The 14,657-nt window shown below is 40.6% G+C and overlaps 1 protein-coding gene across 1 annotated transcript; it reads left to right on the forward strand.

The window, feature by feature from the left end:
- The first annotated feature begins 2,867 nt into the window (after positions 1-2,867).
- RTL3 (retrotransposon Gag like 3) lies at positions 2,868-5,317 on the forward strand. Its single transcript, XM_033111474.1, has 2 exons — positions 2,868-2,932; positions 3,535-5,317. Exon 2 carries the CDS (start codon positions 3,739-3,741, stop codon positions 5,284-5,286), a length of 1,548 nt encoding a protein of 515 aa, XP_032967365.1. The 5' UTR covers positions 2,868-2,932; positions 3,535-3,738; the 3' UTR covers positions 5,287-5,317.
- Positions 5,318-14,657: the final 9,340 nt, after the last annotated feature.

Genomic DNA, 14,657 nt, shown 5'->3' on the forward strand with positions numbered 1-14,657 from the left:
GGGTTAAACTTAAGAAAGTGCTGCAAACTCTATCACAACCATAGGAATAGTATGAAGAAAACAGAAACCAGGGTGGAACTGCCCCCAAGGGGTAGCTGGGCATTGTGCCAGGGAACCCATGGAATAAGCTGTCCTGTTGACTTTTTTCTAAGGTGGTAAGAGGGAGGAACAGAAGCTTGAGGTGCTTAAAGTGCTTGAAGATGCAGCCCAGCCAGCTTTGGTGGGAGACCCCAGCAGAGACCTGAAATGTTTCAGATTGTACATTTGCAGAAAAAAATAAAATTATGATTCCTTCTGGAATGTACAAAGTAGAAGTTCATCTTATTCAACCTTTCCCTTCCCTTTCTCCCTAAGCTAACAATCAACATGTGTAACTTATTAACATAACTGAGCATAACTATGCAGTCTTTTTACAACTGTTAAATGAACATATTTGTCTTCTTTTTTCCCCAAAACTTTATTTGCCCAGTTAACAAAACCTCTTTTGCTTAAAATGTTTTCATAAACATTCTAAAGGCTCCATATATTTCATTGTGTTGTGAGTGTAATAAGAAGGATTAAAGTGTAGGGGAAACACGATGATAGTTTGGATGTGATTACTTTCCTATTCTTACTTAATTATTTCAGTATATTAAAACTACTTTAGGTATTTTGACAAAAAGTCAGTGTAGCTCTTTATATCCACTCAGAAGAGAATAATTCTCTCTATATATTTAGGCAGTTTGCAACTTGTACTTACAAACGTTGAATTTGGTCTTTGCTCTTTTGCGGGGGGTGGGAGGTAGAAAAATGTTTCTGTTTTTACCCACTGGATAAATATACCTGTAGGCAAGGCACCGTTCAGTGCTTTAGTCTATGGACTTTTTGAACATTTGTCTTGGCTGCTACACAATTCCCTTGTTAATCATCTCATTTTCCTGCTCAGGTGCCTCTGTTCTGATTCTAGAGCATTATTTGTTAAACTAAATCATCCATAACCCAATTAGGAAGGGGGAAATAAGCCCCTGAGTGCTGAAAAATAAATGCCATAAAATACATGCACTGTAGGTTTCTTCTTATGAGTGTCTCTGCTCAGCCCCAATACAATTCTAGCAAGTTTACCTATCTAATTTCCCAATTCACAGATAATTTAAAAATAAAGTTTGGTTACTGTGGCTACAGCTTATTATTATTATTAACCTTTATTGGATGCTACTAGTTGTTAGACACTGTACTAAGCCTTCTGTATGCATGATTTCACTACATCTTTGCAATGACTCTATAAAGTTAATTACAATTAATAGCCCAATTTTACAGTTTCATAAACAGAGTTTTAGACTAAGTTTTAGAAGGACTAAGTAATTTGCCAAATATGTCTGTATTTTGTATAGAAAGGTATATAGGTAACAGTGTGAGGGGCTATATAACAGCCTGATAGCAAAATGGTAGAAAAAAATACAAAGGAGAAATAAATTACAAGAAGTTGGAAAGCATAGCAATTTGGAGGTATTTATTTGGAGACAGGCCACTTTATACCTCTCAGTAGCTTTCAGAAGGCAACACAGTGTTACAACACAGTAAAGAAATTGGTTTGTGTTAAGTATGACTCCAACCCATTAAAAAATCGATTAAATTATGTTCAAAATCATCTACTTAGGAATGATAAAAGAAGTGTAATGCATCCTATAAAAATTTCTCTCATGTTTTAATTGGTAAGGTAAATGTCAACTGTGTGTTTTGGATTTTCAAAAGGAAGGCTTCAATTATCTGAATAATTCACATACATAGAACATGTTATTTCCTGATAATGGTGGGTTTTATGTGTAGTGTGTTTCTAAAGAATAAAACATTAAAAGGGAGGGAAGGACTATAACTCAGTTGCAAAATATTTTCCTTTTCTTTTCAAAGCCTCTGCATTCAGCTCCAGCTAGTCCAGTCTGTCAATTTACTGTGGTTTGGGTATAGGCCATCACCAGGGTTTATCCCATCATGCTGACTAATGTGGAACTGACCATTTTTAAAGGAGACTTAGGGCCATGAATGACTTGATATGTGATTTGAAGTGGCCAAAGACAATCTCCAATCCCACTCCTTACTAAGATTAAAATAGCTGCTCCTGAGTCTTACCTAAAATGGCCACATGGCCCATGCCCAGGGTATGACTGTGATTTGTCATGAGAACAGAAGGTGAGATCTTGTGCAAGGTCACTTTTCAAGTGGCCAGCCCTTGATGGCCACCTGAGTGCTGCCTAGAGCACCTGAGTGACTCAAAGAAAGATGAGAGCCCTGGGTCAAGACGTTCAGAAGGAGCCAGGGGCACTGCAAGACTGCTGCAAGTACCCGCCAACAAAGTTGGTCTCCTCCACAGTCTTATCCTATTATACCTTGCCTAGATCTGTCCATGGTAAAGTTTCAAAAAAAAAAACATTGCATGGAGGGACCCTAGGGACTGAGTATGTGGGCGGGGGAAGGGCCTGAGGGGCTGCAGGCTGCTCTCTGAATGAGAATTAAACAAACAGCCCAGTGTGGATAGAGAGAGGGGAGGTTACATGAGACAGACATAAAAAATAAAGTCCCAAACCACTGTGGTCATTCAGAAATGTTTGCAACTTTTCACAAGGGCAATGGTATTACTCCCAATTTCCTGGCCAAATATTTATTAATGTAACCAAGGACTGAGTATATGAGGCTGCCTCACATCGGCGCAGCATCCTACTTTCCTTGCGGCTCTAAACTGTGAGGTACTGTCAAAAAAAAAAACAAAAAAAAAAAAAACTCTTCCACACTCAAAATAACTACGTTACAGAGGAGAGTTGGAAGGCGTTCTGGGAGTGGGTGTGCTTGTTTGAGCTCAGTGTGTGCAGAAAAGGCAAGCCTCCACAGACATTCACACACTTCCCTCCTCAGCGATGGGTATGCAGACAGCCGAGCTCTTGGACTAAGTCTCTGAATGGTAACGTACCTTTATAAAAATTATTTTCTTAACTATTTTGAGCAATTTTATAAATAACATGCATGTGTCTGCTGAGCACATATACACATATATATTTAGTCAACTTTTGCTTGTTTTCTCCTGAGGCTGGTCTTGTGCGGTTACTTATGTGGTACAATTTCTGAGGTGTCAGAAAGAGCTCCCCCTTACCTCCTACCCCAGCCACCCAAAAATATCTCTTGGGTTGGCCCACCACAGAGCCTAAAATGCCCACATTGCTCAAACATTTGAGTCAGTCATTGAAAGCAGCTGTTAAAATCCAAGTGCTACATTGGGATATTAGGCAGACAGAAATCAAAGACTATGTAAAAACAGAAAAGAATATGGAGAAATTGATTCTAATATAATGTTAAGTTTCAAAAGAAGAATGCAAAATTACATACAGTCTGGGTCAGATGCTGTTCATAAAATGTCATGGGGTCAGAGCCAGCATATATGACCCAACTGGTGAATATGAGCCTATAGTAAAAGAAATCCAGCAGTGTTGGTCAGGTTTTGCTCTTATTTATTTTGAATGAATGCTTTCCAAAATTTCTGATCCTCAGATCCTACTCTCTTCACAGTGTATCTGATACCTCCCTTTGCTGATCTCTGGAGGCTCCCAGTAACCTCCTGGTAATCAAACTTGGCAGGGCTCAAATCTCCACCTCCTAGAAAATTCAAGGAGCCTGACATCTGCCTGTGAGGAGCTTTTTGAAAGACCTCACAAGAGCCCACCCAATCTCTCTTGGCAGCAAACTGACAAACCGAGCCCATTTCCTCAAAAGATGGTAGAGGACTTAGCAGCCTCCTATATTGCTCTGAAATTGGAGAATGAAATTCTGCAGGCCCAAGTGCAGAGGCTGATGGAAGAAAATGCTGCCCTCCAGGCCCAGATCCCAGAGCTCCAGAAACCCCAAGCAGCCAAGGAGGATGAACCACTCCAGAAGCCCTCAGAGACCCAGGAGTCCCCCAAGCCCCAAGAGTCCCTGGATCCCCCAGAGTTTGAGGAGACCCAGAAGCCCAGAGAACCCCAGGAGCTCCCAGCCTGGGGGTCTCCAGCAGCCCAGGAGACTCAGGTGACCCCAATAGCCCAGGAGACCCAGAAGTCTTTAAAGCCTGCAGCAGCCCCAGAGTCCCTAGAGCTCCTAGCAACCCAGGAGCCCCAGGCACTTCCAATGGTCCATGGGTTCTCAGCAGCCTGGAATTTCCAAAAGCCTCCAGAGGCTAAAGAGCCCCAGAAGACTGCAGTGGCCCAGGAGGCCCATAAGCCCCCAGAAACCAAGGAGGTCCAGAAGTCCCCAGATACCCAGGATGCCCCAGAGGCCCAGGAGCCCCAGAATTCAGAGCCCCAGTATTCCCCAAATGCCCAGGAGCTCCAGGAGGCACCAGAATACCAGGAGACTTCGATACACCTGGAGCCCCTTGAGCCTCTCAAGTCTCAAGTATCCCAGGAGTCCCTGGATCCTTCAGATATCCAGGAGTTCCTAGAGCTCTCAGCACCCCAAGAGTCCCTGGAGGACCGAATCACTATTGAGACATCAGCAGCCTCAGAGTTCCCACAGTCCCCTAATGGGTTAGAAGCTGAAGCTTTCCCCTTAGAATACCCTTTAGCCTTCAATGGGGATGCCCATAAGCTTCCTGAGTTCCTGGTTCAATTGAATAGTTACATGAGAGTCAAAGGGCACCTGTACCCCACTGAAGCTGCCCTGGTGAGCTTTGTTGGCAACCGCTTCTCAGGAGAGGCAGGAAGGTGGTTCCAGCCCTTAGTAGATATCCAAAGCCCCCTGCTGGAGCAATTTGAAAGTTTCATACGAGTGCTCCAGTATACTTTTGACAATCCAGAAAACATGGAAGATGCCAACCACCGCATCCGTCAGCTCTGCCAAGGGGAGGACCCTGTCCACCAGTATGCGACCCACTTCTACCTCATTGCTCAAGAGCTAAACTGGGAGGAAAGCACTCTTTGCATCCAATTTCAGGAAGGGCTTCCCAGTTCTATCCGAAATGAATTGTCTCACACAAGCCCAGCTACCAACCTATCTGATATGATCACCCAGTGCATCAGCCTAGAAGAAAAGCTAAGTGGTAAGCCTGATCCAAATCCACAAGGGGCAAGTTCCTCTGAAGAGAGAGGTGGGCCTGAGAGACCATCAGCTGAAAACCAGCCTGTGCAGGCTGCAAGCAATCGTCCACACCTCAGTGAAGCTGAACGGGTCCGCCGCCGTGAAGGCCACTTGTGCCTCTACTGTGGTCATCCTGGTCATTTTGCCAGAGATTGCCCTGTCAAGCCTCATCGTGCCCAGCAGGCGGGAAACATGGAGGCCCGGCGGTAAGGGGGAACCCCGGCGGGCCAATCTACAAATATGCATCCCCCTCACTTCCAGTATCCATGTCCCATACCCTATGGCTTACTGTTGAAATTCGACTGGGAAGACGACAATTCTTTGAGCAAGCAATGGTGGATTCAGGCTCTTACAGAAACAGCATTGACCATTCTGTGGTCCTTCGAGAGAAGCTGCCCATCCGCAATAACATCTTCCCTCTGATGCTGGAAACAGTAGATGGCCGTCCACTGATTAATGGACCCATAACCAAGGAAACACCACCTGTCGAAGTTAAAATTGGAAACCACATTGAAGAGATCCAGTTTGATATTATTCATGCACTAAGATACCCTCTGATTCTTGGAATCCACTGGCTTGAAACACATGACCCAAATATTGAGTGGAGTAGCCGCACTGTGTCCTTTCCATCTCGTTATTGTCACTACAATTGCTTCAGGCACAGGTGGAATAGAAGACATCATGATGAAATAATTGCTGGGTAGATCCTTTGTCCTAGTGACTGCTTCTAGCAACCTGTCTTCTGTTACCTCAGCTGTCATCAGCATTTGCCGCTTCCAGAATTTTCTACTGAATCTCTGGCAATGAACTAAGGCTACCTGTACAAGTACAACGACCTTGCCTCTTGGATCATGGACTGAACTCAATGACTTTGAGCTGCCACTTTTTTACCAACCCTGCATGCCCTTTTCTTTGAACCCTGTATTAATGTGGGGCTGTTTAAATTACAAATTATACTAACAATATGCATGAGAATAGATATTAGAAACTAGCATTGAAAAAGTGTAGTTGTTAGGCTGACTTGATTTTTTTTCTTATCAAGATTTTCTCTATCACAAAAATTGCAACACCTTTTCAATAAAGAATATAAATTTGCAAGTGACATCTTTTTAAAAATCAATAAACATTGGCAATTTCTACTAGTGCTTGAATTATTTCTTGGCTTGTCAGAGGGAAGAAAATATGGGACAAGTAATTTGGGAGGGATAAAGGGGATTGGAAAAGGCTAAAATTTGGGGTGGGGTCCTGAATATTCCAGGGGTAGTAATATATCAGTGGGTGATGGGGTAGGGGGAGATGGAGAGAGTAGGGGAATGGTTGGGTCAGAGGGAGATTGAGTGAAGTATGGAAGGATTAGGGGGAGGATAGAGGGAAGGCTGAGAAGAGGGTTTGGGGGAGATTGGTAGGAGGTTGGAAAGAGTTCAAAGGAAGGCTAGGAGGTGCTGAGGGCCGAGCTGAGGGGAGGGGGAAACTCCTACAAAAATAAAGTGAGCAATAACAGAGACATTGAGCAACTTTGAAAGCAAACTTATTGGACTTTAAAAGTTAACCAAACAAAGACACTGGAGAAGATAATGAGGGCACTCAGTGACCCAGCTTTCCCATAAAGTGACAAGGTCCTATTTCCTTCACCAGGGAAATTTGCCCTAGAGCTCATGCCTATTAATCTGCTCTTGCCAGTGCACAGAGGTGGGATGTCAGGAATCAGCTTTCAACACATGCAAATTATTAGTAGCCAACTGTTCCTCCCCTGCATATACAAATTACCCTGCTCTGCTGGCCATGCTGCTTGCACGACACACAGAGAGAGCCAAGTCAAGAAAGAGAATGTATGTCCCGATGGACTTAAGAGGGACTAGTGTAATATCCTGACTTAAATCTCACACACACACACACACACACACACACACGGTGGTGGGGGAAGAGGCTGGGATCACCAGATGAGATATGAGTGATCAAAGCAGACTCTAATGTACTTCCTCTATGTTTTCAACTCCTCTTTAGGAGTCTCTTTCTGAGGCCACTTGAAGGAGACCCTGACTCTTAGCTAGACAAATAATCAAATACATGATTATAACCCTAAAAGGAAATAGGTGAGGAACTTACCATTCATTGAGTCACTAATATATTCCAGCTACAGGGTCACGCATGTTATACACATTAATTATTGTACTATTCCTCAGAACAATTCAGTGAATTGTTCCTATTTTAACATGAGCAAACAGATTCCCAGCAAATCTAGTTCACTTGCCCCAAATCACAAAGCTAGTAAGTGGTAGAGGTCTGTTTGGCCTCCAAAGCCGGTGCCCTTTCCCCTACAACATGCCAATGTCCCTAATGCAGTGGTAAGGACCAAACAAGATTGTGACAACAGAGAGCTAAGTGAGACAACCTTAAAAGAGAGGGGAAAACTTAGAAGAAAACTTTTAGGGACCATTTGGATTGTAATTCTGTTTTGCCAGTTCCCTTGACCTCATCTCTAAGAACATCACTGCCTCACTTACCCTCAAACTTACCATTTTATCTCTTGGAGGATTTCTTTTTGTTTATTAATGGCACCGCCCCCTTTCAGATTCCATGTTATTTTTCAAGGGTGTTGGAAGTCCATTAACAATCAGTTAAGTGTAGGATCTGTGCATTATCTGGCAGCATGTGCACTACCCCTGGGATTGTCTGCCTAGACACTTCCATAGCCAATCCAAATCCTATGCAGCCTTAAATCCTACTTCTTCCAGTCCTCATTAGCTTCCCCTTACTTCTCTGAACAGTCTAACACATTTTGCCATTATACACCACCCTGTGGTATGTGGGTACCTTTCCCTAGATAGATGTCCTATGTCCTCTCTACCCCACCTCTACATACAAATACTTAGACTGGGTGCAGAGATAGGATCTTCTATGTCCATACCCTTGACAGCATAATCTAACATACTGTTACATAAAAAGTTCTGTTACATAAAAGTTCTCCACAGCTACTGATTCAATGATAGTGAATTATAGTTACAAAGAGAAGAGTGCTTATTTGTATATTATGGGCTCTTCTTCATTTTTCTTCTTCTCAATTTCTTATCTCTACCCCCAAGACCAAGCATGATTTGTCAATGTGGAATTCAAGAAAACAAAAGTTTTAAGCAGCTACAAAGAAAAAAATATCTTTTATTTGCCAAACTACCTGGAGCTAACAAGACCAACGGTGTAGATTTCCCCCTGAATGGAGAAGATTCATGGGACACAGGACTTTTTGTGTTAAAACTGGGACAATTCTGGGAAAAATGGGATGGTTTGTCAACCTACCTGGACCTTACATTTTTCTATGTGAATATAGGAATTTATTTATCTACAGTAAAATTCTTTATTTCATGAAAAGGATCAATTATCTCATCATTGAATCACAGAATTTGTGAGCTTTAAAAGACTTAAGAAGTCTATTCCCTTAATTTTACAAATGAAGATGTTGATTTGACCTAAAGAAAGGAAAGCTATTTAACGTGTGTTATGCTAATCTCCTGACTCCAAATCTAGTGCTCTTTTCACCATAAGTCACTGTTCTAACTCAGTAGTTAAAAATCAAGTATGTGGCCAGCACTGAGCTAGGTACTGCAGACTGTGTCTAAAATATAACATGAAAAGTTGAAAATGTGGTATATATACACAATGGAATACTATTCTGCCATAAGAAAAGATGAAATAGTATCATTTGTGACAGCATGGCTGGATCTTGAGATTATTATGTTAAGCGAAATAAGTCAGACAGAAGAAGACGAGAACCATATGATTTCACTGATATGTGGTACATAAAAGTGAAAACAACAAAACAAGACAAACAAGTGAAGAAACAAACACTCATAGACAGAGACAATAGCTTAGTGATTACCAGAGGGTATGGGGGGAGGGGGTTGGTAGACGAAGGTAAAGGGGATCAAATATACGGTGATGGAAAGAGAACTGACTGGGTGGTGAACATGCAATGTGATATATAGATAATGTATTACAGAATTGTACACCTGAAATCTATGTAACTTCACTAACAATTGTCACCCCAATAAACTTTATTTTTTTAAAAAAAAAAAGTTAAAAATGTGCTCAAGGACAAAAAAAATTACCAGCCGTAGACAGCTAGCACAGATAATCAAATGTGTGGTGGTAACAAATATATCAAACTGAAATACTGCACAAGCTGATAAAGCCAACAGTAATAACTACCATTTAATGAGCACCTGGCTTTTGCCAGATAGTGGGCTAGGTGATTCAGATCTTTACAACTGTCTGCAAGGTATATACTATTAGCTCCATTATATAAATCAAAGAAGTGAAGCATACTGAGATTAGGTCACTTGCCAAAGGTCATACTGCTAAGAATTGGTGAATGCTAAAAACAAAACGTGATCTGTCTCACTCCAAAGCTGGAGTTCTATCCAATACACCACACTGATTTTCAGGCTGACTGACATTTTACTCTTTATTAAGTACTTTAACAGTATTTATTCACTCAACCTGAGTTCTATTACCTTAAAGATATTAATTAGTTAATGAATTTATTTATTCAGTCAACAAGCATTTACTGAATGCCTTCTATGTATCAGGCACAGGCATGGTGGAAGAGGAAGAGAAGTACAAAGATGTCTAAAATATGACTCATGGTTCTTGTTTTGGCCACAATTTAATGGGGAAACTGTTGTGTAACACAGTGCTGTGGCATAGAGAGGAGAGAGCACTAATTCTTCTATGGACTGAAAAAGTGTGTTTTGAGCTGGGTCTTGAAAGAATCTCATTGGAAACAAGAGGGAGGGCAGGGCTTTATAGAACGAATAAAGTATACACACATAAAGAAGTTGGAGAGAAAAATCATGGTGTCTTTAGAAAAGATAGTTCTATTTCACTGGTGAGTAGGGGTGTATGCATGTGTTTTTAGGGGGGAAGGATGATGGTGGGAGATGAAACTTACGAGGAAGTTGAAAGTCTCAGCTTAAAGACCCCATCTACCAAGCTAAGGCATTCAACCTTTACCCTGTGGGAAATTTGAACTGGAAAGTTGGGTTTCTTCTTTGTTTTCCTATGTTAGATATGGGTGTGTTTTTGTTCTCTTGCTACAAGGTAATGCATACTCATTGCAACAAACTCATATATATCAAAGGTTTAGAACATAAAATCAAAAGGTTTCCCTTTCTCACTGCCCCTTATCTCACAAATTAGAAGGTTTTTAGGTGGGAAAGAAACATGATTAGTTTATGTTTCAGAAATTTTGATAGTGATGTTGAAATTGTTAAGAGAGAAAGTCAAAAAGTACCCTCATTTTTTTTTTTTTACCTTCTTAGGTTTTATAAAGATGGGTTCCAACTATCAAAGGCAACAAATTTAAAGAAAATTAAGACCCATTTCCCTTAAATGTTTGAGATTTTACTATGAGTAAGACACTGAAGTATGCACAAATATGTACAAGACAATGTCCCTTCCATCGAAAAATGTATAATCTAATAACGGATAAAGGCTCATGGATTATAAGAAACGATTTTCCATTTGGGCCTCTTAAGTTTCAAATCTTAGGGGGTAGGAAATGAGTGTAAGGGGGATCAACTACATGGTGATGGAAGGAGAACTGACTCCGGGTGTGAACACACAATGGGATTTATAGATGATGTAATGCAGAATTGTACACCTGAAATCTATGTAATTTTACTAACAATTGTCACCCCAATAAATTAAAAAAAAGTTTCAAATTTTAAAAACTCTATATGGAGAGATTTTCTGAATATATATATTCAGCAATATTTGACATGGATAAAAAGAAAACATTTTCCTCTTTAGTTAACTTTTCAAAGTTTGAACTTTAACAGGAAAAATGATCTCTATATATTTTGGTAGCCTCTCTTACTGCTTTGTTTTCTTAACAAGTACTTCGTATTTCATGCTATTAAAGTACAACTGGAGTAGTCATGGTCATTTCATAGAAGGATTTATATGTGCTCCAGTTCTTAAAGTACCTGTTTATTTCTAGAAATATGTTTTTTAAAGGTTTTGTAGGGATTGATGATTTATAAAATTCTTAATGCAATAAACTTTCATATCTAGCATACTACTAGATTATCAAATATTAAATGATAAGAAAAATATAAGGGTCAGAGCACAAGGGATCAAGATATTAGGATTGAACTCCTGAGTTTGTCACTTACTACCTGTACAACTTATTTCATTTATGAAATGAGAATAATAATACTTGTTTTACCTACCCAGTGAAGTTAGAGAAAGCATCAAATGAAAAAAACTCATGTTAAACAGTATTATGAAAGTTGAAACTGCTGTATAAATAAAGGTGTTATAATAACTTTTGTTTATAATAATGGCCCCCGAAAGCTTCATGATACTAAAATACCTATTTAAGTTCAATTTAATTTCACAGACATCTAGTAAGTATTTGCTATGTGTCAGGTATTCTATATTGTCAACCAGAACAAGATTTAATTAGATTGATATAATTACTGTATTAAGTTGCTTGTTGTTATAATCAAATCATTTGAAAATAAGAATAACATTTTTAGCATGTATACCAGCACTCTATTTACCAGAATATCATATATTTAAAATGCTAATGCCTTCCTATGGGCATGTCAACTAATTGATCACTTACTATAATTGACCCGAGCTTATTTTTTCATCTATTTAGCCCAACCTAGAGAAAACAAGTCAGAACACAGTAATCTTCATGTCCCTACCAAAAGAAAATTAAATTAAAAATGAAAACTTATAGGACTATTATCTTTTCTGTTTCCAACTTATATGATTTCTAGGTAAAAACAATTGAAAGTTAAAAGGTCAAACTGTACTGGCCTCTGCATAAATCATAAGTCTATAGGAAACAACTGCCATCATCATTTAATATGACTAACAAGGCACTCACTTTGGTTATTATTCTGCCTCATTGTGATTCAAATACGCGAGAAAATTTGGTGAAGGGTTTTTGTCTGGAGAATGTGGGACATATTCCCACATCTGGTGGGGGCGGGGGGAAGAGACAAATGCCAACAGTAGTCAACTGTCTGACATGCCTCAAATTGAAGAACCATTATGTATTCTGATACAGATGAAAATGGGATATAGCACACAGAACAGTCATATATGCACAGGACATCTGGAAACCTAAAATTCATATGAGAAAAAGAAAGCATGAAATTTTACAACCATACGGAACAGAATGTCTGAAACTCTATAGCTGAGCTCACTGTTTTCTTAGCCTGTCTCATTGCTTTTTTCCTGTCAGTTATACCACAGATATCACATAATAAGCAACAAGTGTACCAACTGCATTGCCAATGAAGCTCTACTGATTTTTAGAAGAAAAAGCAGCTGAACTCCAATATTATTAAAGCATTCCCGAAAAGATGAATACCAAAGGGAATTTCCATATTTCAACTTTTTTTTCAACTTTTAATTTTTAACACTGCTTTCTGTTTTAAAATTAAATATGTATTTGAAGGAATGAGGGAGAGACCAATAAGGGGCAAGGTCAAATAAAATCACACTTAAGAATTAGCAATATTTGGAGATTTCCAGGTAACATGGCAGAGTAGTAAACATTATGCTAAACTTCCTCTCACAACTACATCAAAATTACAACTAACCTACAGAACACCATCATTGAGAATTGCCTGAGTTTTAGCTGAACCAAAGTCCTACAACTAAGCACACAGAAAAGAAGCCACCTCAACACTGGTAAGAGGGGCAGAGACACAGAATAGGCTGGTCCCACACCCATGTGTGACCATTAAAAATCAGAAGGGATATCTCAGATGTTGCAGATGTTCCCCCAACTTAGGAGCGAGGGGTCCCTGACACACACTAGGCTTCCCAGCCCAGGGGTTCAGTCCTGGGGTAAGAAGCCCTCATAACTTCTGGTTGTGAAAACCAGTGGAGATTGTGTCTGAGAGAAGCAGATGGTGGCTGCAGTCACAGGTAATCCTCTTATAGGGCCTGTGCACGGACTTACTCGCTGATGAACTCACTTGCTCTAAGCTCCAGCACTGACGTGGCAGCTTGACAGGTGCCAGGGACATACAGGGAGGAACTCAAGTGTCTGGCTTCAGAGTGAGGGCTGGAGGAGCAACTTTATCCAGTTGCTGGTGGAAGACATTGTTTCTTTTTTGAGCCCTTCCCCCTCCCAGTGTACAGATGCAGCTAGCCACCATATATGAGTCTCCAAAAATCTGGCTAACACTGTTTCTTTGCTCTGCCCTCATGATTCTGAGACCCCACCTCACCCAACTTCTGGAATACCCAAGCCACTTCCATGGTTTTTATGTACAAATGGCCTGCCATGGCACATGATACAGACTTTTCTAAAAATATCTCAAAGGTTCACAAAATTCAAACAAGAAGCATTTAGCTTTATCGTGTCCCATACCTTTGGCTGAGCAGCCCTAAGCACCACACAGTGACACCCAGACTAGGTTTGCATCTTGGGTTCACAAGAAACTTCTCAGCACAGCACGTGTGGCATCCACGTGCAATTGCTTTGTGACTCATGCCAGGCGGCCTCAGGCAGGGCACAGGCTGCAGATAAACTTGGCCTATAGTGGGTCCCCTCCCAGGAGGCCAATGTCTGGCATGCCTAGTGGCCAGAGTCAGATTGAGCCAACTGCTTCCAAGGGCAACACACCCAAAGGACAGACTGGGCAGGCACCAGAACCCTGCTAGAGCAAGTCCTACTCTGTAGGGTCAGCCCCTGCACCACAACTCCTCAACTGTAGTCACAGCCACTCCTCATAACCAATGAGCCTAAGGGTCAATCTCTCTCATTGAGTGCAAACAGCAACCAAGGCTCGACTACAAAAGGAGGACACACACAACCCACACAAGGGATATACCTGGAGCACCCAGCTTTGGTGACCAGGAAGACTGCACTATTGGGACCCACAAGATACCTACTACATAAGGCAACTCTACTAAGACCACAAGAAATAGCATCCCTACCTCATGTGTAGAAACAAACACAGGGAGGAAGCCAAATGTGGGGACAAAGAAACATGTCCCAAATAAAAGAACACAACAGAGATCCAGAAAGAGAACAAAACAAAATGGACAAAAGCAATCTACCAGACTCAGAGTTCAAAACACTGGTTATAAGGATGCTCAATGATCTCAGGGAGAACTTCAACAAAGATAAAACATGTAAAAGGAGATAGAAAACATAAAAAAGAACCAGTCATAAATAAAGAATGCTATAACTGAAACGAAGAATACATTACAGGGAATCAACAACAAATTATATGAAGAAGAGGATCGAATCAGTAATTTAGAAGTTAAGGTAGCAGGAAACACTGAATCAGAACAGCAAAAACAAAAAAAAAAAAAAAAATGAGGACTGTTTAAGGGGCCTCTTGGATAACATCAAGCATACTAACATTTGCATCATAGGGGTACCAGAAGGAGAAGAGAGAGAGCAAGGAATTGAAAACCTATTTGAAAAAATTATGATGGAAACTTCCCTAACCTAGTGAAGGAAATAGATATGCAAGCCCAGGAAGCACAGAGAGTCCCAAACAAGATGAACTCAAAGAGGCCCACACCAAGACAAATAATAATTACAA

The sequence above is a fragment of the Rhinolophus ferrumequinum genome, chromosome X (genome assembly GCF_004115265.2).
Source record: "Rhinolophus ferrumequinum isolate MPI-CBG mRhiFer1 chromosome X, mRhiFer1_v1.p, whole genome shotgun sequence".
NCBI lineage: Eukaryota > Metazoa > Chordata > Mammalia > Chiroptera > Rhinolophidae > Rhinolophus > Rhinolophus ferrumequinum.